At 40.6% G+C, this 27914-nt stretch overlaps 1 protein-coding gene across 2 annotated transcripts; it reads right to left on the reverse strand.

Annotated features, from left to right (window-relative positions):
- Nucleotides 1–305: 305 nt before the first annotated feature.
- On the reverse strand, nucleotides 306–27907 carry CNR1 (cannabinoid receptor 1). Of its 2 annotated transcripts, none has more exons than XM_081250526.1 (2): nucleotides 27846–27907; nucleotides 306–5900 (listed from the first exon to the last, which is right to left on the reverse strand). In XM_081250526.1, the coding sequence occupies exon 2, from the start codon at nucleotides 5835–5837 to the stop codon at nucleotides 4419–4421; it is 1419 nt and encodes a 472-aa protein (XP_081106652.1). In that variant the 5' UTR covers nucleotides 5838–5900; nucleotides 27846–27907; the 3' UTR covers nucleotides 306–4418. The 2 variants fall into 2 exon arrangements, with proteins under 2 accessions (XP_081106652.1, XP_081106651.1); XM_081250525.1 differs by lacking the exon at nucleotides 27846–27907 and adding an exon at nucleotides 27423–27508.
- Between the last annotated feature and the right edge of the window lie 7 nt (nucleotides 27908–27914).

Genomic DNA, 27914 nt, shown 5'->3' on the forward strand with positions numbered 1-27914 from the left:
GTTCCAACTTAATTTATACATTGAGAATAGTAATTTGCTTTAATTTACTTCAAAATCACTAAACGCTTTAATTAAATAATGACGTAAAAGGTATGGCAGATTTTTGTCCTTTATTATGTAAATGATGGCTTTTTGCATGTTTTTCCTATGTTAAAAATTAATATATTAATCCAATCTATACCCATTTCTCAAATAAAGTCTTCATTGCTTTTGGGGAACAAGTCAATCTTTTAGAATTTAAACCCCAAGTGTTTTAACATCAGACTGTGAACTAAGGCAGAATTCAAAGACACTGTATGTTCTTTGTGATAATCTAGAATTTTTATTTGATTCCAGGTAACTTCGGACAATAGACATGATGGGATGTTTTCTCTTTGAATAAATAACATTTTAACTACATCATTGAACTAAAATATAGCGTGGGCTTAATACATTGTAAATATTACATTAGTACTACTTCACTATAGTAATCTAATGACTGAAGCTACATTGAATAACAATCTTACTAGTACTTGTGTACAAAGTTTTATTACTAACAAAGATATTGCAGCGGTTGCAAGGATGTCACCAGCTCAACAAACATCTAACAGTACAATATTCTTCTAAGAGGAAAAGTAATCATGTTTGATTTACAGACAATAAAGAGCTTTGTTTTCCACTTGAAACATTGGAAATAAGAATCCAGATCATCTGGTATCTTAATTCATATTATTACAAGGAAAGCTTTCCTTTCTTGAGCGCTCTGGATCCCCAGCAGGCCTAGTACACTAAGTTTACGTGAAGATAGCTTTTAGGATGTCACAGCAATGTAAGGAAACTCTCCTATCTGAAAAGTACTGATTTGTAGGCCACTGCTTAAACATCTGACTTTTTAAAAACCTATTTACATACATTCAGCCCAAACCAGTAGATAAAATGTTTTGTCTATATTACAATAGGCATTGTTAACATTTCATCAGAAGGCCAGTGCAAGACAATTGGTAATAGCCATTGCCCAGCATTTAGGAGATTTTAAAATATCATACAAATATACAGTTAGAACACGAGAAATCTAATTTTGCTCACGATATTGGTGGTCTCTTTTACAGACATGGGATGGCAGAAATCAATCAACAGGACAGTAACTAGAATGCCACTCATCAAGGGCCAAAATTCTCATCTGGAGGTTGGGCCTGTCTCCTGCAGTGTGGGTTTAGATGGCCAACATTCCATGACACTTAATGCCACATAGACCTGACTCAAAGTGACAGGAGGCTTGGGAATCATCTCAAGTGTAGGCATATGTCTGTAGCTTCTTCCAGATCTGTGTTTCTTTTACATTTATTTCATACGTAGTGGGAAGTTAGGGGTTCTTGGAGACAGCCCTCCTTTTCTAAATAAAACTGTTAGTCTGGGATTGAAAGGTTCGTCAGTACTCTGAAGAAATTGAGCAGGTTGGCATTTGGCCCTATCTAAAGACATACATGATGGTGAAATGCATGATCAGGACACATATGTCAGCCTCAGAGGAAAGTAGATAACTCTGAAGGTAGACCTTATAAAGCTGACTGCAATCTAAATTATATTTAAATCAATGGGTCTCATTAAGGGACTAATTAATGAATGATACTATTGAATAATAATTCTAATGAGTATATTCATTGGGGAGAACATCTGAGTCACTTGGGTTAGGAAATGACACTACAAGTATCAGAGTGAATCAAACTCATTTAAATGTTTTAAACTGAAGGTGGTGTAACACATACATGATGATATTTCACAGATATTTCCTAGAATATCAATAAGCACCAAGTTTAGTGCTGTGAGCCCCATTGTCCCTTAATTTATTACATATGATTGAGATCTTATAAGCACAACACACTATAAAATCTACATTGCATACACACAAATACAGTTTCAAAAATGAATCCTGGAATTTTTCTACCAATAACAAGAATTTCATCTTCACCACGTCTTCGTAGCTGTGAGAAGAGCGTTGGTATTGCCTAGTGAGCTCTGAGACGTGTGGATTAATCTTTAGGGTAATTTAGAACAAAAGAGTGGCAATGCTTCAATGGAAACTAGACCCTGGTGAGTTTTATCATAAACAATCTTTTCTCCTTCTAAAGAGATCTTATGAATCCTGTAGCACACTGAGCATATCATCTGCATATCACAGAGAGGTAAAGTGAGGGAACCAGCAGGCAGATTCGAGCCGTACAGACAATTAAAAGCATCTCAGCTTGGCCCACAAGCCACATTCAGCCTTACACTGCAAGAAAGGACATTGTCCCATCAGGCTACTTGGGTACCACATAGCTAGCAATCACCAGATAAACGCTAGCTCTCTGCTTTACATCAGGCTATGCAAGCCTCCTGGTCCTGCAAAAGCCAAGCTTTATCTGTTTAAGGAGAAGAGAGTTTGTAAGTAAAATTTGTCAGAGTCAGGTGGCTTCTTAAGCATTATCAGTGCTTACTGGGAAAGGGCCTAAGTCAGAGCACCCATGGCACCATTAAGGAGTATGAAACTGGGGCGTAAGAAGAAAGCAAGCCATGCTCATCTTTATGCTTTAGCACCTCTTGTTAATCAGGAACAGAGGAGAGGCCTGTTCTCTAAAGAGCCCAAACCTATACAGACAAAGCTGGGTGCTGGGTTGTCACCAAGGGCATCTGCACGAAACACAGAAGCAGCCATATGACATCCAGGCCTCGATCACGAGTGTGTCATCTCCTCACCCTGCCCTCTTCTGTCTCACCCACTGTCTGATAGGCCTTCTTACCACATAAGCCGGATCTGGTAGTCCCACTGCAGTGAGCAACGTATAGTGCTACTGAAACTGGGGTCACGCTGCCTACACACACAACTAAAATATGTTGCCACTGGAGGGTTTTATTTTAGAGCTACTTCCCTTATAATGACTTACATCTCCATGGACTTGATCAATATTAGGTGCTCAGAAACCAAAACACTCCCATTTCCCGACATGAACACTGTAAACACAGACCTCGACCTGAAGGTTCAGTATAGATGATTCCTTGCTAAATAAACGCTGGTCTTATGAAATACCTAAAGGTCAGTTTAGTACTACTTGACCCAGTTTCAAAGGGGGAGGGTTCTGAAGGCTTATGGTCAGTATTTTTATCAACTAGATTTCCGGAAGAACTCAATTTTAGAAACTGAATTCATGTGCAAGAGTGCAGCAAGGGGAACAGCTTACACGTGGTCACAGTTTTCTCACTTTAGGACATTACTAGAACAGTCACAGGATAGAAACACACACACACACACACACACACACATTTATATTCACACTCACACACAGTATAATTTTACTGATCCAGACAATACTTCTTTTCAATTAAGAAAAAATGAAGACTGTTGTTTGGCCACCCAGGCATGAAATCTACTTAAACCTGGAATATAAGGATGCAATACTCTTCAAGAAAACAGCAATTGCACAGTGATAACAACATACATTAAGATTGACACATGCTGTCTTAAGAGGTCCAGTAAGAGCTAAAGTCTAAAGAAAGTCGGAGATGTCAGCCAAAGTCAATATGCAGTCTCTCTTCTCTTCTGATTGTAATCCATCACCCAACAGAACAGCTACAGTCCAGAAGATAATACAAGTCCTCGTATGAAAATGCAGGACTAAGAAAATTTTAAGTGTCAACGAATTCTGCTCAAGACTTTGGACAGTCTTCAAATTCTTCTGGTTGGATTAACAGAAAAATAAACCCTTATGGTTATTTCAGTGTCAAATTTAAATAGAGATACTTGAAAAAAATATTAAGGTTTCTAAAGTTACATCATGGGCAATAATGTTTTAAAAAGTGGTCTCGTTGGCATATATCCGCTGCTTATGTGCCACTGTTCTTGTAGAAGCCCACCTTGCAGTTCTGCTGGACTAGACAAATATAAATAACACATGGTAAACACTGATACACATCTCACAGGACACACTACATTTTACAAAATAGCTCTACTTTAGTACTATAACTGTTGTAAAAATGGACATCTCTGATTACTTCCGGACAAATACATTTCACATTATAATGAAAGTTGTGATTACAAAGGCATTACTCATTTGATGGCCTTTTTCTATGGGTATTTGGGCTTCCAACTGTGTAGCCAAAGGTTCTCTCCTATTTCACTGAGACTTTGAAGGACCTTCCAGTCCCTTAAACAACAGGTTTTCTTCACCGTAAACCCCCCAGAGAACTGAGTTTGAGGACCTACACTATGGAAACGTTAGAGAACTGAAAACTGATCACGGTGACAATCACCTTTTCACTGAGCGTGGTCAACTTAAAAAAATATAACCGATGAGACGACAGACTCTTCTGGGTTTTTGAGCTTTTAAAAAAGAGAGAGAGAGAGAGAGAGAGAGAGAGAGAGAGAGAATTTCTTTTCCTGTGCTGCCAGGGACGCGTCTGGCTCACAGAGCCTCGGCAGACGTGTCCGTGGACACAGACATGGTCACCTTGGCGATCTTGACCGTGCTCTTGATGCAGCTCTCCGCGGCCCTGTGGACGCTGGCTGCATTGTTGGCGTGTTTGTGCAGGCAGTCTGAGTCCCCCATGCTGTTATCGAGAGGCTGCGCAGTGCCTTCGCACGAGGGGAACATGCTCCGGAAAGCATGTCTCAGGTCCTTGCTCCGCAGAGCGTAGATGATGGGGTTCACGGTGGAATTCAGCAGGCAGAGCATGCTGCAGAAGGCGAACACTGTCTTAATGAGCTTGTTCATCTTCCCAAAGACATCGTACACCATGATTGCGAGCAGAGGGCCCCAGCAGATGATCAAAACCACCAGGATCAGGACCAGGGTCTTGGCCAGCCTAATGTCCATGCGGGCTTGGTCCGGCCGGGTCACCTGCACCTTGCCGTCCTCAGACGTGTGGATGATGATGCTCTTCTGGGTACCGCGCTGGATCATGCGGACGGCGTGGCTATGCGCCTTCCAGAGAATGTACATGTAGGCATACACGATGAATAGCAGCAGCACGCTGGTGACCCCGATCCAGAACATCAGGTAGGTCTCGTCGATGAGAGGGAAAATGTCTGAGCACACGGATTGCAGTTTCTTGCAGTTCCAGCCCAGGAGAGGCAGCACGGCAATCACAATTGCGATGGTCCACATCAGGCAAAACGCCACCACGGCCTTGGGCCGGGTGACGATCCTCTTATAGGCCAAGGGCCTGTGAATAGATATGTACCTGTCGATGGCCGTGAGGAACAGGCTGCCGACGGAGGCCGTGAACGAGGCTGTGACCCCACCCAGTTTGAACAGAAACACGTTGGGGCTGTCTTTGCGGTGGAACACGTGGAAGTCGACGAAGCTGTAGACGAAGATGACGCTCCCCAGGAGGTCTGCCACGGCCAGGCTGCCGATGAAGTGGTAGGAAGGCCGACAGCGGAGGCTGCGGGAGTGGAGGATGACGCACAGCACCAGCAGGTTCTCCAGGACCGTAAAAGTGCCCAGCGTGAGGGACAGCACGGCGATGGCCAGCTGCTGGCTGGGGTTCAGAATCATGAAGCACTCCATGTCCATAAAGTTCTCCCCGCACTGAATGTTCTCATCGTTCTCCTTGTAGGAGGACAGAGACTTGTTGTAAAATTCGGTGAGGTTCACCTGGTCTGCTGGGACCAACTGGGGGTGCTCTCCCGCAGTCATCTTTTCTTGGAAGGGACTTCCCCTGAAGGAAGTGAAAGGAAATTTCTGCGGGAAGTATCCTAATTTGGATGCCATGTCGCCTTTGATGTCTTCGTACTGAATGTCATTGGCACCCACGTAGAGGAGGTCTGTGGTGATCGTTCGGAAGGTGGTATCTGCAAGGCCATCGAGGACAGACTTCATCCCCTCTGTCTTCGATTAGGCCACACTCACAATGACGGAGAAGGAGCCCCGCAGCAGGAAACCCTGATGGGAGGGAAAACAGATAAGTTGAATGGGGAGAGAACAGGGAGAATTAAGACACACGAACAACTTGCCCCCCCCACAAAAAAAAAGACGGTAAACATCCCAAATATGTCCCCTTGTGTTATTTCATTCCTGTCTCTGAACATAGGTAAAATCCTTGTCCGATTCTGTCAACAAAATGTGTCGATCCTTCAGTTAAAGAAAAGCTTTCCAGGGAATTCCCTGGTGGTCCAGTGGTTAGGACGCCACACTTTCACTACCGAGGGCACGGGTTCAGATCCCTGGTCACGGAACTAAGATTCCGCAAGCCACACGGAGCAGCGAAAAAATAAATAAATAAAATAAAGCCATGCATTTGGTCAACGTACAGAAAAATATACCATGATAAAAATAAGAACACAATTAAGATGAAAAAAGAAGAAAACAAACAAGAAAAGCTGTCAAAAGTTGGTGAGGTAGGGCACACACCCAACACATCCATTTCTTTCATTATTTAAGCTCTCTGGACGTGAGTCGCTGTGTGAGGCCCGTGTGGACCTCCAGGGTCTGGTGGTCAAGTGAAAGCAATGTGTCTTGGGTGCAACTGTGTTAGGGAGTGTTTGCCACCTGGCTTCTACTATCACACACACACACACACACACACACACACACACACACACACACACACACACACAGAGTCCTGATGCTGGTGGGGAAAGCAACCACATTGCACACAGTCTCTGCTCTTAAAGACTTTACTGCCTTGTCACACAGGTAAGACTGAGCATATAAGACAACCAAAGAACAACAGGGTGTGGAGTCAAAGACTGAGTCGTGTGGCCTGTGTGTTGAGCATAAAGGCGGAGGAGGACGTTGCTGGGAACTATAGGAAGCAAGTGGCCTTAATGGGAAGATTCAGGTTCTAGGCCTGACTCCATCAGGCAAGTTTCCTCACCCAGAGAAGATGTTTGAACTGAGCCATGGCTGAGGTGAACTTGTAGAATATCTATACCAGCCAAGAAAAATGTTACGAAGGGTAAATTTGCACTGATGCTCCTGGAAGAACAAGATCTTTAACACTGGAAAGTAGTCACAATGGACAGTGCTTGCAGACAGTGACTTCCATGAGCGGTGAGGTGGCACCAGCACACACTGGAGGATGGGAGAAAGACCTGATCATCCAAGCCTTTCCAGGTGGATGGCACTGGAAGTAAGGATGGCTCAGAGGAGCGGCCAGATTTTCAGGGCTCTTCAATTCTCAGCAAGGCAATTGGCTCTGTTTCAAAATAAATGGCCAGAGAATTGGTGTTCCTATTTATAAATATTTGTTTAAAATGTGGCTATTGGGCTCTTTAGCTTATATATTAGAAATACTGAGGGCAGTCCAAGATGGCGGTGTAGAAAGATCCTGAGCCCCCTCCTCCCAGAGGCCCACCTAATCTACAGCTACAAATGGAATAATTCCCTCTGAAAAAGACTTGAAAACCAGCTGAATGGCACTTCACAGCAAACGATAAAAGGGCCACATCAAGACGTGTGGGAGAGGCAAATCATGATGTCGTACACCTGAAACTAAGACAATGTTCAATGTCAATGATCTCAGTATAAATAAATAAAGAAGAAACATTAGAAGTATGGAGTGATATCTACAATCATTTTAAAAATCATAAAAGCCAATATTTTACTCACTAATTGTCTTTTTATTGTTCCTAAACATATCACACTGTATTGAGGGGGGAAAAGATAGGCATTAGCTTGGATCCAATTAAAGTGTTCTGAATCCTCCTGCTAAAATACAGTGATGCCACCTATCTGAATTAATAATTCATTTATTCATCCATTCAACAAATTGTGGCACACCCAGTATATGCCAGGCACTGTACTAGGCACTAAAAACAGAACAGTATCCGGAAAGAGCCCCTGACCACATGGAGTTCAGTGTAGCAGAGGAGACAAGCTGACCCTGTAAGTGTGAGAAAGCATTGTAACAGCTACAGTCAGGGACATACAGGATGCGGTGGGAGCAGCCATCTGGGGGTTGAAGGCGGCTTCCCCAAGGAAAGGATGTTTATGCCAAGAGTATGTAGAATTAATGTGGGTGGAGGCAGGACACGGAGACCCAGGAAAAAATTTTTAATGAATACCTGAAGCGTCATGATGTGGTTTTTGTTCTGTTTGTCTAGTAATTGGGAAAAGGCACACCATGCTAAATGTGGCCCAAGTTCCCACATTCTGCCACCTCTAAGTCCAGGCCACCATCACAGCTCACCAGAACCCGAGTACCAACCACGTGGCCAGTTTTCCTGCCTTTCTCTGGACTGATCCCCTTTGGATCACTTGCCAAATAAATAGCTGCTGCCGTGATCTTCATAAAACAGGCGGCTGATTACGTGACTCCCCTATTTCAACCTCTTTGCCCTAAAGACCAAGTTCAAGTTCGTTCACGAGGTTTCCCTTTCAGGCCCATGCTCTCCAGACCATCCCACGCAGCTCTTCTCTGCCATCTGTGTCGGCCCAGCTGAGGGCCTTTCAGGTCTGACCCTCACTCCCCTGTGCCCAGAGCTCTCCACATTCTGTTCTCCCTGAGCAGGAAAGCTCTCTGCCTCCATCCCCACACCCATAGGATGAAGTCCAGTAAAAGCCTTCCTTCCCAGGGTTGTCTAGCCCCTGCCTGTCTCTCCATCCCTCCTCTCACCATTCCTGGACTTGCCACTATACCAGATCATTCGGTTCCATGAACACACCAAATCCATTGCTTTTCAACTTGGTGCTTTTGCTTCCACTGCTTTTCACACTCCTCTGAGCAAACACCCTTTCCCTTCCTCCACCTGGTCAACTCCTTCCCCCAGTTTGATGTAGCTCCCCTGTTCCCATCATACCCTCTTTGGGGCTCCTAGAATATCCAGATAGAGTTCTACCATGGTGTCCATGGTGTTTACTAAATATTCTAATATTTCTCCGTGTTCGCATTTGTTTTGCCCCTCCCTCCCACCCACTAGGTAGTAAGCTCACTGAGGGAAGGAATTTTATTTATCTTAGTGTTTATTCATAGCATTTAATGTATAGAAGGGGGCCCTACATAAGCTGGTTGATTGAATATATGTATTTCAAAAGAGAAAAAAATCCCTTCCCTATTCAATGTGGGGGAGGGAGTCACCCAATCATAATGGGAATAAATAAGCATGTAGCTTGAATCAGGGTATCTATCCTAAATAGCTGCCCGATCCATTCGTGCTAGAAAAATGCTCTATTTAGATGACGTAACTGGCATTGTAAATGGAAGCTGCCTGTGTAATGATTACCTAGCCTAAATACTCATGGAATGAGCCACATGACACGGGCAACTTTGGCTAGATAGAGGGGAAGGACAATACCGGCAATATTTTACCAGATGGTGAACAAAGCAAGCATGACAGGTGAGTCAGGAGGGCTCCCTTAGCTCCTTCGTGGTCCTGTAGCCCTTTGGCACGATCAGTATAGCCTGCAATGACAGTTTGGAGGCACCACCGAACCAAGGGTCCCGAATCATCCATGGCTAACTTCTGGCATCACTCAGGAACTTACTGCTTCTTCTCTGAGCCGGTTCTGCACACCCTCCCACACTGGCGAAGGGCAAGGCACACAAGGGCTGGACATCGCTCAGCCAGAGGCAGGAGCACTGGTGCACAGACCGCACAGGGACACCCAGTGTCCACCGAGAGTCTGATAAAGGCCAGCCAGGTGTCCCGGGGAGGTTGTCTAGTTGTGGAGGATATAAGAATAAAGGATGCAGACATAAAAGACTGAAGTTCAACAGCCACAGTGGTTGCCCTGCGCTGCCTGGTTCCTCTGTTACAATCTCTCCTGAGTCCCCAGCTCAGCCTGGCTCCACCTGTTCACTCTCAAGTGTCCTCAAGTTCCCTGTTCAGCCATCTGTCTGTCATATCCTTTCTCACATCCTCGGCTCTTCCAGAAAATGTCCTACTTGTGCCCACCATTGGGCCCTGTCTCTTGAGTCAAGTTTGCTCTTTGTGCAAACGTACATTCACTCAACAACTCCACTTACATAGGAACGTGTTCATGGAATAGGAAGGACACAGAAGACAGCCACAATCTGAGAGCCGTTAATGGTCCTGGCACGTCCTCAAATCTTACTTTTGCTTCTCAACTGCCCCCCATGCTGAAACACACGGCTTCCTGGCCTGGGAGACGGCTCCCTGCTCCTTGAATTACCCTTGCACACCTTCCTCCTTTCCTCCTACCCCGCCCTCTGTCTGCAGTACTCATTTCCAAGTTGTCTTTCTGAGATAAATTATCTTTACCTCCTTGACCTGTCCTTCCCACCAGGGAGAACTAGTCCTCCAGTTTTCCCCTCTATTATAGACCTCATCATAGCATTTACGCATACGTTTACATATTTATTTCCATAACTAGAATGTGCTTTCCAAGCACAGGACTGGCGTCTTTTTTTTCTTATGTGACTCACTGACCTGATAACATGATAGCAGGTGTAGGGGGGATGGGGGAGGCTGGGCTCCCTTAGAAATCTTCCCATGAACCTAATACAGTGGCAGTTGAATTTTATTAACTGATCCATGAAAGCAATGATTTAATAATATATATTTGCCTTTTCTTAAAATTAGAAGAGAGAAAAGTAATTAGTTCAATGGACATTTGGCCTGAAGATCAATGTTTGAGCCCAACATTTTCAAGCAGTTACTGGGAGCCAGTCCATGATCTCCATCCCATAAGTCATCTTCTCTCAAGTAACTAATTCTCCCTTCACACTGCCTAATTAAAAACTAATTTATTTGACATTTTGATTATTTATACGTATATATTCCATTCATACAATTCAAAATGTACAAAAGGATATACAGCAAAGAGTCAACCTAACCTCTCCCATTCTGGTGTTCCAGCCAACCAGTTTTCCTCCTCAGAGGCAAGAAGTTTCTTGGTACACCTTGCAGCGATATTCCATGCATATTCAAGCAAATATATATACATTTATCCCCTCTTTCTTTTCTTTTTAACAAATACTAATATACGTGCTGTTCGGCACCTTGCTTTTCCACCTAAAAGTATATGTGAAGACACTTCCACATCAGTACACAAAACCTCCCTCCTCATTTAGCAGCTCCCTTGAGTATCTGCCTGCCTCCTATGGACACAGGTTTAGCTTATTTGTCATCTCTTACTATTACAAATAATGCAGCCATGTCATGTTTTACATTTCTTGCAGTATTGTGAGTAATCTCTCTAGTCACCCAAGCTCACACCCCACATTTAACCTGGATTCCCTCTCCTCGGCCTCTATAATCAGGTAGACCACTAAGTCTTGCTGATTTTTCCCCTTTTAAGCACGTATGGAGAGCTTGTTATGTGCAGCTGGCCCTCTGAGCCTCTGATGTATATCAAATTATTTTCACAGTAGCCCTGTGAGGTAGATGCCATTATTATCTCCATTTTACAGATGAAAGGCACAGAGAGGGTAAGTAATTTGCCATTCACACAGCTAGTAAGGGCAGAGTCAGAATGAACTCAGATCTTCTGATTCTAGAGCAGTGTTGTCCAATAAAAATGGAATGTAGAAGGCGGCTGGGCATCCAATATAATATGCACATTCTTTTTGTTGTTGGTGGTGGGAATGTAAGTTGGTGCAGCCACTATGGAAAACAGTATGGAGGTTCCTCAAGAAAACTAAAAATAGAGTTACCATATGATCCAGCAATCCCACTCCTGAGCATATATCCAGAGAAAACTATAATCCAAAAAGATACATGCGGGGATTCCCTGGTGGCACAGTGGTTAAGAATCTGCCTGCCAATGCAGATGACACGGGTTCGAGCCCTGATCCGGGAAGATCCCACATGCAGTGGAGCAACTAAGCCCATGTGCCACAACTAGAGAGCCTGCGCTCTAGAGCCCGTGAGCCACAACAACTGAAGCCCGCGCACCTACAGACCATGCTCCCCAACAAGAGAAGCCGCAATGAGAAGCCCTTGCACTGCAACAAAGGGTAGCTCCCGCTCGCCACAACTAGAGAAAGCCCACACACAGCAACGACAATGCAACGTAACCAATAAATAAATAAATAAAATCTATAAAAAAATAAAAAAGATACATGTACCCAGTGTTCATAGCAGCACTATTTGCAATAGCCAAGACATGGAAGCAACCTAAATGCCCATCAACAGATGAATGGGTAAAGAAGATGTGGCACATATATACAATGGAATAGTACTCAGCCATAAGAAAGAATGAAATAATGCCATTTACAGCAATATGGTTGGACTTAGAGATTATCATACTAAGTGAAGTATGTCAGAAAAAGACAAATACCATACGATATCACTTATATGTGAAATCTAAAATATGACATAAATGAATGTATTTACGAAACAGAAACAGACTTACATAGAAAACAAACTTACGGTTACCAAAGAGGAAAGGGGGTGGGGGAGGGATAAATTAGGAGTTTGGGATTAGCAAATACAAACTACTACATATAAAATAGATAAACAACATGGTCCTACTGTATAGCACAGGGAACTATATTCAGTATCCTGTAATAAACCATAATGGAAAAGAATATGAAATATATATATATATCAGTTATATATATATAACTGATACACTTTGCTGTACACCAGAAACTAACACAACATTGTAAGTCAATTATTCTTCAACAAAAAATTAAAATTTAAAAAATGCACATTTTTTTCACATTTTAACATCCCTGAAATTAGAGTGCATCTTATAGAGGGTATCGTAGTTTCGTTGTCACAGAGCCTCTCCAGCTGGGCCCCCCCCGGCGATGGGGTCAAGGAGGTGCCCTCCCAGAGTCACCCTCCTCCAATTCCAGGAACTCCGTGGGCTTGCTCCTGGGGTCTGTCCTCCTGGAGGCCACCGGAGGCAGCTGTTTGTGGGGGAAGCGGTGTGAGGATGGGCAGGCTGGGCCGATCACACGTGTGTGCCTGCATGCCTGTGTCCTCGTGGTGCAGTGTGGGTGGGAGCAGAACAGGGCGGGCAAACCTGGCTCCCCCGCACCATCATGTTTTGCTGTCTAACTCCAAGGAGGCCAAAAATTCTAAATTTGAACCTGGGCTTGCAGGCCCTCGTGAAGGCATATTTGTCAAGATAAGAGGCTGGAATATACTTTATTTAGTAGTTTATGAGCTTGATTTATAGCTTCAAAATACTTTTTTAAAAAATGGAATGCAAGCCACATAGGCAATTTTAAAGTTTCCATTATCGAGGGTAAAAAGAAAAAGGTAAAAGTGAAATTAATTTTAATAATATATTTTATTTGAAATTAATTTTAATAATATATTTTATTTAACTCAATACATCCAAAGTATTATCCTTTCAATATGTGGAACTAGCCACATTTCAAGGGCTTAATAGCCACATGTGGCTAGTGGCTACCATATTGGATATTGTTTGGATATTGACAGGTTTGGAGCTGCTTTCAACCTTTTTTTTTTTTTTTTTTTTTTTTTTTGCAGTAGCGGGCCTCTCACTGTTGTGGCCTCTCCCGTTGCGGAGCGCAGGCTACGGACGCGCAGGCTCAGCGGCCATGGCTCACGGGCCCAGCCGCTCCGCGGCATGTGGGATCCTCCCGGACCGGGGCACGAACCTGTGTCCCCTGCATCGGCAGGCGGACCCTCAACCACCGCGCCACCAGGGAAGCCCTGCTTTCAACCTTTATGATACATCATCTCCCTAACCTAAGACAGGGATGCTACTATCTCCCTTCTTTTCCCCACTGATTCCAGCCAGTCCAAGCACCAGTAATGGAGAGAACACTGAATTAGGAGTTAGCAAACCAAGATTAGTGTCAGACCTGTATTTGGGTAAGTAGTTAATCTTTCTAAAGCTCATTATTTCATCTGTAAAATGGGAAGGAGAAGGAGGAGGAGGAGGATGCCTCCATCATAGAATTGTTCTGAAAATTACATGAAAAAAAATAGTGCACGTGAAGTACTTAACACAGTGCCTGGCACAAAATTTAAGTCTTCAATAAATATTAATTATTATTATCATTACTTAGTATAATGGCTCTTTGCCATATACTAATTATACTTCCAGATAATTCATTGACTTAATTAGATCATAGGCTACTTATTCAATTTTTATTTTTGTCTCGGCACTTAAAGCATGAAGCAAGGATAAGATACACACATGGGTGAGGGAGGAGGAAACTTTATTGAATGCCTATCACATTCCAGGCATTTGAGAGAGACTGCATATATTCTATCGTGAAATTGTCACGACAACTCTATCAGGTGCTTATTTATAAGCCCCGTGTCGCAGATAAGGAAGTGGAGACCATAAGATTTTAAATAAATTGTCCAGAATATGAAGAGCTTGTAGCTGAACCCATGTCTCTCAGACACCAGAGTTTCTGCTTTTGGACTTTATACATGCTTTTAAGCATTAACAGTAACTAGGATAAAGCCATTTTGCATCTTATAGTATATTCAAGTCTTCCAGCTTCTTACAAACACGAATTCTGGCGTTTTGCCAATAGTAATGAAGACTACCTCCTACTAAACCACTCTTCCTTATCCCAACCCACCTAGGTAAATCTGCCTACTGGCACGTCCTCAAGGATGAAAATTTTAGTATTTGGAAGAGGTATAAAGCTTCTTCAGTTAAGACGAAGGATCACAAACCTTATTTCAATAATTCAAAACATGTGTGCCTGTGACTTACTCTATATTAAGATCACCACATATGTGATCACAATTTCCCATTTTAATGTGACCAAGCACTTTCATTAAAAAAAAAAAAAACAGCTTGTTAAAACCTGAGTCAGGGCACAGTGTGGTTATGAAATACAGAGTAATTTCTACCCAATTTCTACCCAATATAAGCCAACTCTAAAGAATACAGTTAAAAATATACATGGATTTTGTGTAGTTCAAGGATCTTAGCAAGGTCAAAATGCCACTGTGCACAGGCTATTTTAACAGTTAATGGGATCATGGCAAGAAAACTGTGCTCTGCATTTTGGTAAGTCTTTCCTTTATTTTTACATTTGGATTATTACAGTAATTTCCACCTTACTATTTTTTTTTTATATTGAGAGTTTTCTTTGAGAGTTCATTAGTAATATAGTTTAGGCTTTGGGGGATGCAGCTACCATTAATTTTGTTTTTGTTTGCTACTGGGAAAATCATCATTGGAAATTTCCAGCAAGATGTGTAGATGCACCTATTAAAGAAGTAGTTGGGTTTTGTTACCATTATAGTAAAAAAATGATTGAACGACATTTAAAGGGGATTGTCCTAGAATTCTGCATTTAAAAATATAAGGAACATAGTCTAACGATTTAGGCTGTAAATCATGCCTTTATAACAATAATAAAAATACTTTAATATATTGAATCTATTATTTTTAAAAAACTTCAATTTTTAGAATAACTTCACCTGTTCTTTTTGCCCACCTCTCTATGCACACCTGCTTTTCTCCATCCACCACTTCCAAACTTATACGTCAACTAGCAGGCTATGGTGTCATCAAGAAATTGTTATGGATTTGGCAGCAGTATGGAGTTTTTTTAAAAAGTCTATATTCAGAGTCTGTATCTTTGTTTCTATAACCATTAAGGGTATAAAACATCCATGTTCTGATTAGGATGAACATGGAGTAGGTCCTCAAAACAAGACTTCAAATAAAGTCTTTTCTATACCAGTATAACTTAATAGCAGGCTATTTAAGATGTCATTGCCCCACTGAAGACCTTCTTTGTTTCAGAGGGACACTTCAGTAATTTAGATATCTGGCACTGTTGATTCTGGAGTCAAAATCCTTGCAGCACCTCTGGGGGAACAGGCACTAGAGAGTATTTGCTTCCTGCAGGATATCATGTCCAGGAAGGCAGAAAACCCTCTAGAAGCATCAGAAGCACTGGCGCTCCCAATATAGTTACGGACTGTATCAGCCGACCAGGCTCCTTTTCTAGATTCTAAGTTTGTAAATGCTTTAAGGAAATAATCCCAAGCTCATCATGTCTAGATTGATAGACGTCCAGGATATCAAATGTAGGAGCCATAGGCCTTTTCTTAATCGTGTTGTTTTCCTTGGTTTGTTGGTTGTCTTGCTCTGCTTGGTTAACCTTATAAAACAGCCTTGCGAATGGTTCAAGAGAAAGAAGGTGCCAGTGGATATATTTGTTTGTTATTTTCCATTCATTTCTGGGAACAAGTCTGGTTTCCCTTAATTTGATCAAGAAAAATAACTTGCTAATGTATTTCTCTAAAGTCAGTAGGGAAAATTTTAGTTGACTCTTATAACTGCATTATTTCTAAGGCACGTCCTTAATGTACACTGGCAGACCTCACGGGCCAACTTCACAACTTGATGAATGATGCTTCTGTTACAGCTGAATGTGCAACTGAGTCTGTTCTAACTCTTACCTAACCAGTTGAGTTTTGGAATTATTAAAGTAGTTTGGTCACTTATTGCACCATCTTCCATAGCAAAGTCAAAGATTGACTTAATTATCCTGATAATTCAGGCAAAAATACATAATTCTTCTTCCTTGTGTTAATGTTCTCTCTCTTTCCCATATATAAAAGAAAATTCCATTATGCTGGTAATGCTCAGTTGGTTCCGAAAGGCTTAGCTTTTCTTATATTTTGTAACATAGAGCAGAAGCTATTAAATGTACCCTTTTCTCTGGTCTACTCTTACTAACAATATGAGTGTTACATTTTTCATTAAAAATATCAATTATTATGAACCAGATAGACATTAGGACACTTATAAGGCTATATTTCTGTTCAAATTTACCCTGAAGTATGCCTAATTATTTAACATTTATAGGCTTCTGAAAGCATAAAGAATTTCAGGGCTCAAGAAATGATGCCTTTAAACTACATCAAATTAAGCACTCACTATTAGGTGAAAATGCTAGGAGGAAAGCCTACCACAAAAGCAAATTAATGATACAGATGAACTGATTCCTTAGATCTGTTGACTTTTATAACCAATTCCATTAATCATTTAACTTTGCTCTGCTGTTTTGATGTTTCCTCCTACCAAGTGCCTTTGCTTGTCTGGCGCGGGGGGAGTGGGGTAAGGGAGATACATTTTCTATATAAGCTGTAAAAGGAGCATAATTGAAGCAGCCTTCCCTTAAAATAGAATTTGCAAAGTTTTCAATTCAATAGAAGCCCTGGCCCATATACAAAATAGTCCATAAGATTGTCTTTATCTTGCATGAGGTTTGATCGATAAAGGCCAAAAGCAATATGCAGAACCCAGTAGGCAGGTAATCTTGACAGTTCATTGCCAAGGACAACAGTGGTTTAAAGCGTGCTACATGTTGTCCAATGGAGCAGCATACTTTTCAGTCTCTTCATTCATCTTTCAACAAAAAGTATCTTCTCTCTGAATCCATGAACAGACACATGAAGTCCAACTAAAAACAGAGTTTTCTTTCCCCGGGCTCAAATCTCAGTGATTGGGTGACTAGGGTGATTAAATGTACGACAGAGAAAATTCCAGTTCCCAAATATTTTCAATCAGAAACATGTTTATGTGCCATGCATCATGCTAAGGATATGTATTATTTTTAATATTTACATGAATTAGGTGCTATTACAATTCCCATTCTACATATGAGAAAACTGAGGCTTAGAGAGAGGTACAGCTTTGCCCAGCGTTTCCCACTAGAGCGAATGGAGTTAGAACTTCAACCCAAGTCTGTGTAACTCAACGTCCCTGCTCTCAACTTCGAGGTCCAGGAACCATTTAATAAGACTGTCTTCTTTCCACTTCTAAGGAAAGGGAAGAATCAATTTTGAGAAAGGAGGTAATAAATAGTACTTAATAATTTTACACAATGAACAACTAAAATCTGAAGGAATGCTCTGTTGACAGAAGAAAATTGCCCATAGCACTTGCAAATCATCCTTGTCCCGTGGGCTTTAGGGACAAAATATGAGAATTAACTATAAGCTATAAATCCTAGCCTTGGATTAGCACCTTATTTGCCATCAATGGCTGTTGGCAAGTAATAAATAAAATCTAACTTGTCTTTGCCACTGATTTTAAAAATTACGTATATATTTTTTTCTTCAGTAGTCAATTATAAAGATTATGGATTGGTTATGATAGTTTCCACGACACCAGCAAGGAACAGAGAGGGCACCTTCTTTAGGTCTGAATGAGACATGACTGTTGTTAGTCGACAAAAGCTTGAAACATCCATTGCCCATACGGAGCTATTAAAACTCAAAGGAAATCACTCCACTTCCCACCATGAGCAGGGTGGTTTTCTTAAGGCCCAGAGAGAGGATGCCACTCTCTGGTCAGTTCTTAAGATCTTGCCTGGAATCAAGGCAGAAGAAACTATGTAATCGTCATTTGGGCTCAAACAAGGGAGTGCCTGTGACTCACTCTTGGCGCCCAAAGGGTACACAGCTGTGTTACTACAGCAAAGCAGCAGATGGATATAAAGTTATTGGCCCCTTACAGGCTTCGTGTAACATATTTTTGTTGGGCATGTACTCTGTGCTAAATGCTGTAGACATTGTCTATTCACGTATCACACCTGGAAAATGGATACAGGTCAAGGAAGCAAGGGAAATGATTCTCCATTCCAACCAACCCATCCAGTAAAGCCCATCCATCTGCCCTTCCCCTCCCACAGAAGACAGAGTTGAGTAGGATATGAATACAAGTACTGGCAGATGATACTTCATCATCAAATAGTACTGGCTTGGGTAAATTCCCTTCCTATATGTGCTTTGAGGTTTTCTCCCTGGAGAGATGATTGGCAATGCTGAGTCATCCCATAGCAGTCTTTCTTGTGTCTAAACCCTTCAGCTCATGAACACCTTGAGAGTAGGGACCTGTATTGTATGGTCTTGAATGTCCTCTGCCTGGCAGAGTGCCTGGCACAGTGCCTGGCACAGGGTATGTACTCAATGTCTGTTTACTAAATGAATGTTGGCAGTAGAACAGAGCTATCCTAGCAGAACGACTTTTAACTGTGGATAGTTTTCCTTGGCATAAAGTCAGTTGATCATTAGGGAAGTAAACCTGAGTCTTGGTCTCATACAAACATCCAGCTGGAAAGAACTGTAACCAGATGTAAAAGTTACATGAAAGGCATCAACAACTGTTTATCTCACGATCTTTGATCTCAGTATCAAACAAAAATTATATTGATGGCAAGTAGAAGTTATGGACAAAGATCAGGTATTTACTTTCTATTCTGATCCTTGTTCAGCCTGAGTATGTACTATGAACCTCAATGTTTTGCCATATAACAGTGACATATAAGGAGATTTTTGTGAGATGCACAACTGTGAATGAATCCTAACTATATGCTGTTGATAGACCTTTAAAGACAGTGTATGAAATTATAATTATAATGGACTTTTTCCTTCCCTCAAATGCATGCTATTATGCACTGATTTTTCCCAGATGGGTTTCTGCGTGTGCAAGTGTGTCTTCAAAGCAACTTATCAAGAGAAGTTATGTGAAAATTCAACCACTAGATGGAGTGGCTTTTATAAGCCCTCAGGAGTCAATTTGTTACTCTGTTCAGTGGACATGGTTCTTGCTTTGGTTGAACAACTTTTCCTGCTAACAATATTTTATGCGTTTTACAACTGAATTAATTTAAACATAAATAAGAAAATATGTTAAAGAGGGTTATTACTATTGCCTACAAAAACAAAATTTCTAATTGCTTTTCTGAGGCAAAAAGGCATTGAGAAAATTTAATATATTGAAAAATTAATTGTGAGTATTTGGAATTGTGCCTCAAGAAAGTAATTAAGAATGAGTAAAGGAAAGGAGTTATACTGAAAACAAAGGACATGTTTATGCCAAGAGATGCTAAAAGTAAGAATGGAATGTCTCAGGAGCCCAAGATCAATTCTAATAACAAACTCAACTCATTTCTATTTTATGAAACATCTGGCTTTCCAATTTTCAAATATAAAATCACCAACACAGGTCATAACTCTGTGACGAAAAAGAATGGAAAATTATTTTCTATCATTACAGAAGCTAAAATGGAATATTTCACAAGAGAAGTTAATATTTGTTTAAATACTGATACAAATCAAGGATACACTCATTTTCTAAATAATTCAATTTCCTTCCTATCATTTTCTCACTGGAATAATTTTAAACATTTTTATTGTGTGTAAGTTCAGGGTTCCATTTAAACATGATTTTAAAAACTAGGTACTTACATATCACCTACTTTAGTTGAAAATCACTTAATAAAAAAAAATTTCAGTGTGTATGAACAATACAAGATATAAACAGAAAAATATGCTTTCAAGATGTAAATTATAATGTACAAACAGAACTAGAAGAACTTGGTTTCAGTAATGACGTAAAATATGCTTTGGAAATGTAGAAACAAATTGGATGCAAGTACAGAGTTTTTATGCCATTGAAACCATGAGGTAGTTCTATTATACTTAAGAGTTTGACCTTGAATCATGGTTTGTGTGCTACAACTATGTGATTTTGAACAGAGTTGAGGAACTAAAAGTATTCAGAAAAAGTGATGTGAAGATAAAGAACTAGGAAATAAGATAGTTGAGCATAGGCTAGACATCCCAGGGTACACCTTAAAGAACAGTCTGAGAAGTCACATGTGGTTTGGAAGAGCACACAGAGTTAGTTATTTTATAGGTCAGTGGTTCTCAAAGGATGCTCTCCAACCAGAAGCATCAGCATCACCTGGGTACTTGGGAGAAATGCAGTCTCAGGTCCGACCTCAGACCGACAGAATCAGAAACTCTGTTCCTGGGTGCGGGCACATCTGTGTCTTCACAAGGCCTCCAGGAGATTCTAAGACACTCTAAAATTTTAGAACCATTGTTAAAGATGGAAACCTGTGAAAAAGACTAGATGGGGGAGGAAAATAGAACTAGCCTTTAAGAAGAATTGAGGTGAGATAGGAAGAAAAAATATTCTATGAGCATAGGTTTTTCGATCATTGAAATGGACTGTGAAGGAAGCCTGTTCATGATAAAGTAGTCTCTCACAGAAGATCTTTAAAACCAAGCTTTTCCTATTTGATTGGAGTAGAACAATGTAGTCTAGCCTGAAAATGAGCGTAAGGAGTGACGAACCTCTCAAGAATTTTCAGTCTACAATCCAGAGCTTCTCTGCACTTTTTCAGGTAATTTATTTGCTAGATCTTTTGTCCAACAAAGAAAAGTGGTTTCAAGACATAACATGTACTTACGCAGTAAGCAGACATAAATTAAAAACCACATACCATTTTCTCTTAATTTTATTTACAAAGTCTATGTAAAGTTTGATAGGGCTGCTAACCATGTCTATGAACACCGTTGTGAAGGAACCATGACTACTGAGCATAAAAGAACAGGAAAAAGGTAAAAGTAAGTAACACTCCAGCTTATTTCCTTTTTAAGCTGGAAATGTTTCTATTTGTTGTCCTTTTGCCAAAACCATAAAATAATGTATCACGGGAGGTGAACCCAGAAAATGACAAACTGAAATGGAAATTTTGCAGTAGGCCCAAGTAATGCAAATCTACTGCAAATTATCTTACAGAGTTACCCTGGTAATTATGCAATTTGCACTGCTTATAGCTGGCAGGGATCTTTCAAAAATACCTACAAGTTATAAATATATGGAAATGTATCCCAAAGCACTTAAATATATGACTCTGGGCAGACTGTTCCCTCTCTAATTATTTCATCAATAAAAATGGATCACAGATTACTCATAACTAGTTTCCTTAGCTGAGGACTAAAATCATTCAAAGGTTTCCCTTTTTAAAAATTTGTATGAACTTAGATCTAATTTCCAAAAGTAGTTGTACATTTTCCAAAGTCAAATTCCCACATAGACAGAGATACAGATTTCCTTGGACAATCTTTTGCTTACTTTAGTTATGAGTTAAGTTATTTAATTTTTTTCTTTTTAGTTTTTTTTCCCCCTTTTTCTCCACATGCATATCGCTTGTTCACCACAACTTGTACAAAAGCTAGAGAAAACATTTACAAATTCTGGTAGCAATGCATTAAAATGAGTTGAAAATATGGTCCATTTAAGAAGTAACACTGGAATAAACCAAAATACACAGATCACAGTGGTATTAAAATAAGCTCTCTTACAAAGAATAAATCAAGTTGATTTATTTTTAAATATAGCTGGGTTAAAAGCAACAAGAGTGACAAAGGCATACTCTATGTATGGTATTGGTTCACTTGCTATATTAAAAACATCTTTTTAAACCACCTGACCAACAGCAATCAATGTTATAAAATTTCCTAGTACAAATGTCCAATATGAAAGTAGAATTTTTAAAAGCATACTGGAATTTATCACCAATTTAAATGTAAAACTCCTTTTAACTCAATTTACAGAACTCACTTTGACTCCAATTTTCTTCTCTAAATATATGGTCTAAGAACGAATAAAGAAATGATAAAGGAAAGAGGGGAACCCTCCCATTTCAACATAAACTTTGAAAAACATTATTTCCTAATAATATTTTATTTTAATTATATTTAAATATACTACTGACATACACAGTTTGTGAAAGCATTTGCCAGTATATTCAACTCCCACAACAGATTGCCTGGCATGTCTTTGAAAAATGCTTCTGCTTTTCCTTAAAAAGCAATAGCATGGAATTTGCTAGTGGGAATAAAGAAATAGATATCACACTGTCAGATTTTGGAAACTATGCTGCACTTTACCTCGAAGTTAAAAAAATTTTTTAATGCTATTCAGAGTTTATAATGGTGGTAAGGAATCATGCCAAAGGTATCAAATTTCTCTTCAAGGAATCCAAACTCTAAACAATTAAGAATCCAAATTTGAGTGGAAAAATAAGACATCAGATAATAAAATATCATACTCCTAGGGAAAAATGATTTGCCATCTGTGTTAGGAGAAAAGGGAACTTAAATTCCTTGTTGCATTTAAAAATGCAGAATTTATTTTAATAAACTTATTCAAAAATACAGACTATAATGCAATAACAGCGCAGGGGGTTAAAAAAAAAAGAGCTGGCTAAAAAAACACTGATTCCCATCAGACCAGTCTCAACTGGCATATTCAATAAGAAAAGAAAAGAAAACAAACAAAGCAAAACTTTTGAAAGCCTTCCTAAAGTGCAGGTGTGAACATTTCTCCAGTTGGGGCTAAAACAGAATTCACGGTACTTTGAAACAACTGCTATGACTCTGCCAGGCCTATTTGCTTAGGTTTGGGGTGTAAACAATTCTTTCCTCAAAAACCCATGTGAACACAACTCTGAACCTCAGAATTCCGTGCTCGTTAAGTTATGAAATTAACCTGTCCAAATGAAACTTTCAGAGGATAGCCCAAAGTTATTCACCAATAATCTATATGAAAAGCACTTCAAATATATGGAAAATAGCCATAAAAACTAGATCAAGAATATATTTGTAATCACAACTGCCCTAGAAAAACTGTTATAATGAAATGTACTTTATTTTCCATAAGGCACCCTGTTCAGTGAAGAAATATGATCCAGGAAAGATTTTCAGTAAATATTTTATGTTAATAACTAGAGGTAATCACACTGATTACTTTATATAATGGCTTTGACCTCTGATTACTGATATGTCATAAACATATCTATTATCCATGCAAGCCTGTTTGAGATAGAAGTTCATCTAACCTCAAACCATTTGAAAAGTACCAAGGGAAGCACTGGAAAACCACTAAAACAGCCTTCCCCTTTCCCCCTCACAAATTTCCTATAGTTTTAACTTAGTTGTGACAGCATTATAATGTGTTCTATCCAACAAATATACCTATACTAACACGCATCTTGTGACACAGTAATAACCTTGTATATCTTCTCCCAACTTCCTTCCAAACTCAATAACCAGTCAGCAAGGTTGGTGAAAATTGTATTAAACACATCCATTGGTGTTTATGAGAAAACTATAATGGAATGTGGTTCTGCCCATCCTAGCATCTTTGCAAGATTTTTAGAACACAGGACACTGGAACAGATTTCCACTATCCTGGAGAATAAGAGCAGCCTTTTTTTGATTCAAGCTGGATACTCCCTTTTGCCTTGAGTCTTCCATGTCCTCTGCATAACTGCCTTGAATTTGGACATTTCCCCAAATTTGTAGTATTTATTTAAAATCTGAATCATATGTTCAAATACATCAAGGCAACATGTCTCAATTTTTATTTCGGTCTTGATATATGTCTTTGAAAAAGTTTCTTCAGACATATTTATAAAAGTGTATTTATATATGCTGGTGCTCTTAAATTATGCAGTATAGAACTTGACATTTTGTAAACTCTGGATGCCATTCTTTCTTTTAGTCCAGAAAATATTTGGGAGAAATCTGAGTTGATCTGTAATATGTTATAAAGTTAACCTAATCTAATCTAAGAATATACAGATTAGCGAATTCAATGGTTATCAGAACATTAAACAGCAATTCAGTTACAAAGTGTTGAACCTTCCAGGCCCTCAAAAACAGCGTTCACGTGGTTATAATATAAGGTTAACATTATCATGAGAACAGAATTAGGAAAGAGCTGGAGATTCAGGGGGGAAAATAGGAAGTTAAAATTTTGCCAACACAAAATACATCCATTGGTTTTGATTTCCTCTTATTCTTTAACTTCCTGACCAACTTCCAGTCAAGATAAGCAAAATCAGCAGAGCTTTCAGCCCCTCAAAATATAGATATGCAATATATAAACCTGCCCTGGCATAGTTTTTCACAACAATGTTAGGTCCAGGTCATTTCAGAGTCAGAAGCAGAATTATAAATAATTTAAACCCAAAGGCTGTCTTCACTCTCATTTGTTAGTTCAATTAGAAAATGATGAATACAAAAATAAAAGAGACAGACTTACACTGGTGGAGACAATGGCATCCCTTTAGAATGAAAGAGGAAGGAAAGCTCTCATCTGTGTGCTTCATGCAACTGAGCTAACATCATTACCCCAAGAATAACAGTCAGCAAACTCACAGACAGGCTCCATCTTCCTAACCAAATTCAAGACCCTATAACCAAATCTCATTTTACTCATCACGTGTTGTTAGGTATTTCCAAATTTGATTTATTACTCTTTTTTGCAGCATTCCTGGAGAGCTAATTATGGGAAATAATCCCTCTCCTTATTAGGCCAACTGTTTTCTGGGAAGAAACATTTGGTAAGCCTGATGAACTATAAACTGCTATTATAAGTTCCATTTCATAACAGTTTATTCTAATACAGCCGAGAATTCCAATTCTAATTCCACATACTAATATGTAAGACAACCCAGGAGCTTGTCTAAATATCCTGGTGGTTCAGATTAATTCAGTCAAAGCAAAGAAGAATGGCACATTATTGTTTTGAGTGAGTTTTTCAGGCTTTGCCTTAGTAATTAATAAGCTGACACCGCATACTAAATACATATCAACACAGTCACTGGGACTGCTTCTTTCTTGAGAAAATAGGTAAACCGATTCAAGGAGTTTTCTTTTGGAAGAGACTGTGATAGGCCACAAATGTAGTGGTTCTTCTGGAGAATTTAATTCCCAGCAGTTTCGTCTTGGTAACATTTAACAATTTCACTATTTTAACATTTTGAAATGCCAAAGAGAACACACTGATCCTGCAGCTAGGCTTATTAGAGGAGAACAATCTCACAAGCGAGACAGAGAGGCACGTGGTCCACTGGGAAAAGGGTAACAGAAAAAGAAAACAGTGGATAACAAACAAAGCCGAGCACTACTCCAACGTGAGATCAGATTTTTCACTAGAAGGTGAAACTTCACACGCCAAAGTAAATAATATCACCTAGGGCTTGTTTAAGGGACTAGGCATAACATTCTTTTTATATGCACATGTACTGATGCTATCTATTAAAAGTTGGGGGGGGGGTGTCATGAATATAATTTGCCTTCCTAACAACGAGTATGCAAGCATAGTAATTTTATTTTTGAAAGGCCAAAACTGAGCAGTTGCCCCCTGTGGCATCATGTTACCCCCAGGGAGACTAAAGAACACAATAAGACCTTTCCCCATCAGACACTTGATACCTACCTCAGCTAAGATTGCTCCTTGCCAGGAGTGCGAGACATCTTTGGAACAAAAAGAGTTCGTTTACAGTAAGTTCTCTTGATAACCTAAAAATGCATTTGTTTTTAAAAACCATGTCCAAGCGTCTTGCCCAACTGTGGTAACTGCTATTGTACCTACAGAAACCACCTGCAGTATGCAACGTTTAAAATTCTGGAGGTGCGTGGATTCTGTTCATGTATGGATAATCAGAAAATAATCTGTCTCACTTAAGAAACTATACGTAGCCTTTTATTTTGAGAACACTGCTTTTAACTGAGTTAGAGAGCGGGGGAGGGGCAAGGACTACCAGGAAGAAAAGGACCGAGAAAAATCAATCAGTATATCTTCTCTTGCAAACTGTCAGTAGGGTGGGATTAGAAAAGCAACACCTTAAATCAGATAAAGTCCTATGGGAACCTTAAAGGTTGGTTGCTCTGAGCTTCTCAATATTCTGCAAAATCGACTGATGGCAGTGGTCACCCACTGATACTCAGTGTCCACTGAGTTTCCCCAGGGAGATTCCGTTTCCCCCATTGTTCAAAAGATACTAACTTGGTCTTAAAAATGAGAAGTTATGGGACTCACTGAGATATATTTCAACACCTTTAAAACCAGTAGATCTGTCCTCATGTCTTATTGGATTAAATGCCCGAGGACGCTAATACATCAAGAAAGCAACAACAAAGACAAGAAGAGCACTTATCTGAAGGAAAGTAAAAAACATGGGAGACACAAGGATTAAAAGGTGACTAATGTTCTTCTCATCTGTTTAATTAAAAACTAAAATCAGAAACATGCATGTTGCTTCTAAACTTTCAAACGACCAAATGACACTTTCTCACGTCTGTCACAGCAAACACAGGTTCATTCGGGAGCTGATCCGTTTGTGATTGTGAGCCTTGGCAAGAAAGGTCTCTTAAAAACACGTCAACTTTTTTCATCTAACAGCTAGTTCTAAATTAAATGGTTCCATCACTTCAAATTGAGATATCAGCTAAATGCTCGTTCATTTTTCCTAAAAGAAGAGTGGTTCCTGTAGCTATATTTTTATACGCAAAAGTTTATTATTTGATATACATTCCTTTATATGACATTTACTATTTGACTTCAGACAGTTTTCAGGTTTGGTGCAGAGATCGATGTATTTCTCCGGGAAGACTTAGTTGATGATATGGCTTAGAAGCATCAAGTACCAACTCAAGCGCCCGTTTTTCAAACATGCACAATTACACATTTTCCACAAACAGACGTCAGTGCATACAGAGAGCCAGGTGCACACACATTCAATAACTAGTAAATGGTAGAAACCTCCAGAAGTAGCACGGACCACAGTTAACAGGCTGGGGCTCTACGGCTTAGTAAACACCGATGCACAATTCGCTCACACGGAATAAGAACTCCACGAAGGACACTTGGGGACTACACTGGTCAGCACCCGAGGGGGCGGGAGGCGGAAGAAGTATTTACAAACGCAACTCTGCCAGGTCTTACCCTTCGCATCCCCCGGTCCTCGCGGGAGAAGCTCCCTCGGCACCTCTTGCCCAGCGCAGGGGCTGCTTCTCTGCTAGAACGAAACGTCCCCCCCCCCAGCCCCGACTCTACGGAGAGCTCTGCCGGGAGCCGAGGCACCCCGCCCGGGCCAGGGGAAGGCACTGGCGCCTCGGGAACCGAGCAGAGGCGGAGGCGGAAAAGAAGTGGAGCAGGAAGGGGTGGCCGAGGGAGTCGCGAGAGGGAGGCGGCGCCGGCGCGGGGATGCGGGCGAGGCCGGGCGGGGTGGGGTGGAGCGGGGTGTGCCTCCGTCGGTCGGTCAGTAAGTCGGTCGGTCCGCGTAGCCCGCGCGCCGGCGTCCCCTGCCTCGAGCGCCCGCCCGCGACAGAGATAGGGACTGGCGCCCCCTCCGTCCGCGAGCCTCACCCCTTCCCGGGGCTCTTCGCTGGTTCCTCCCGCTCGCCCCGCCGGGCCCACCGGTTTCCGCCAGCCCGG

This window comes from Mesoplodon bidens (assembly GCF_964165515.1).
Source record: "Mesoplodon bidens genome assembly, chromosome: 12".
NCBI classification, from domain to species: Eukaryota; Metazoa; Chordata; class Mammalia; order Artiodactyla; family Ziphiidae; genus Mesoplodon; species Mesoplodon bidens.

Coding starts and splice junctions, on each gene's coding strand:
- CNR1 (XM_081250526.1), bottom strand. CDS start 5,837: ATGAAGTCTGTCCTCGATGGCCTTGCAGATACCACCTTCCGAACGATC.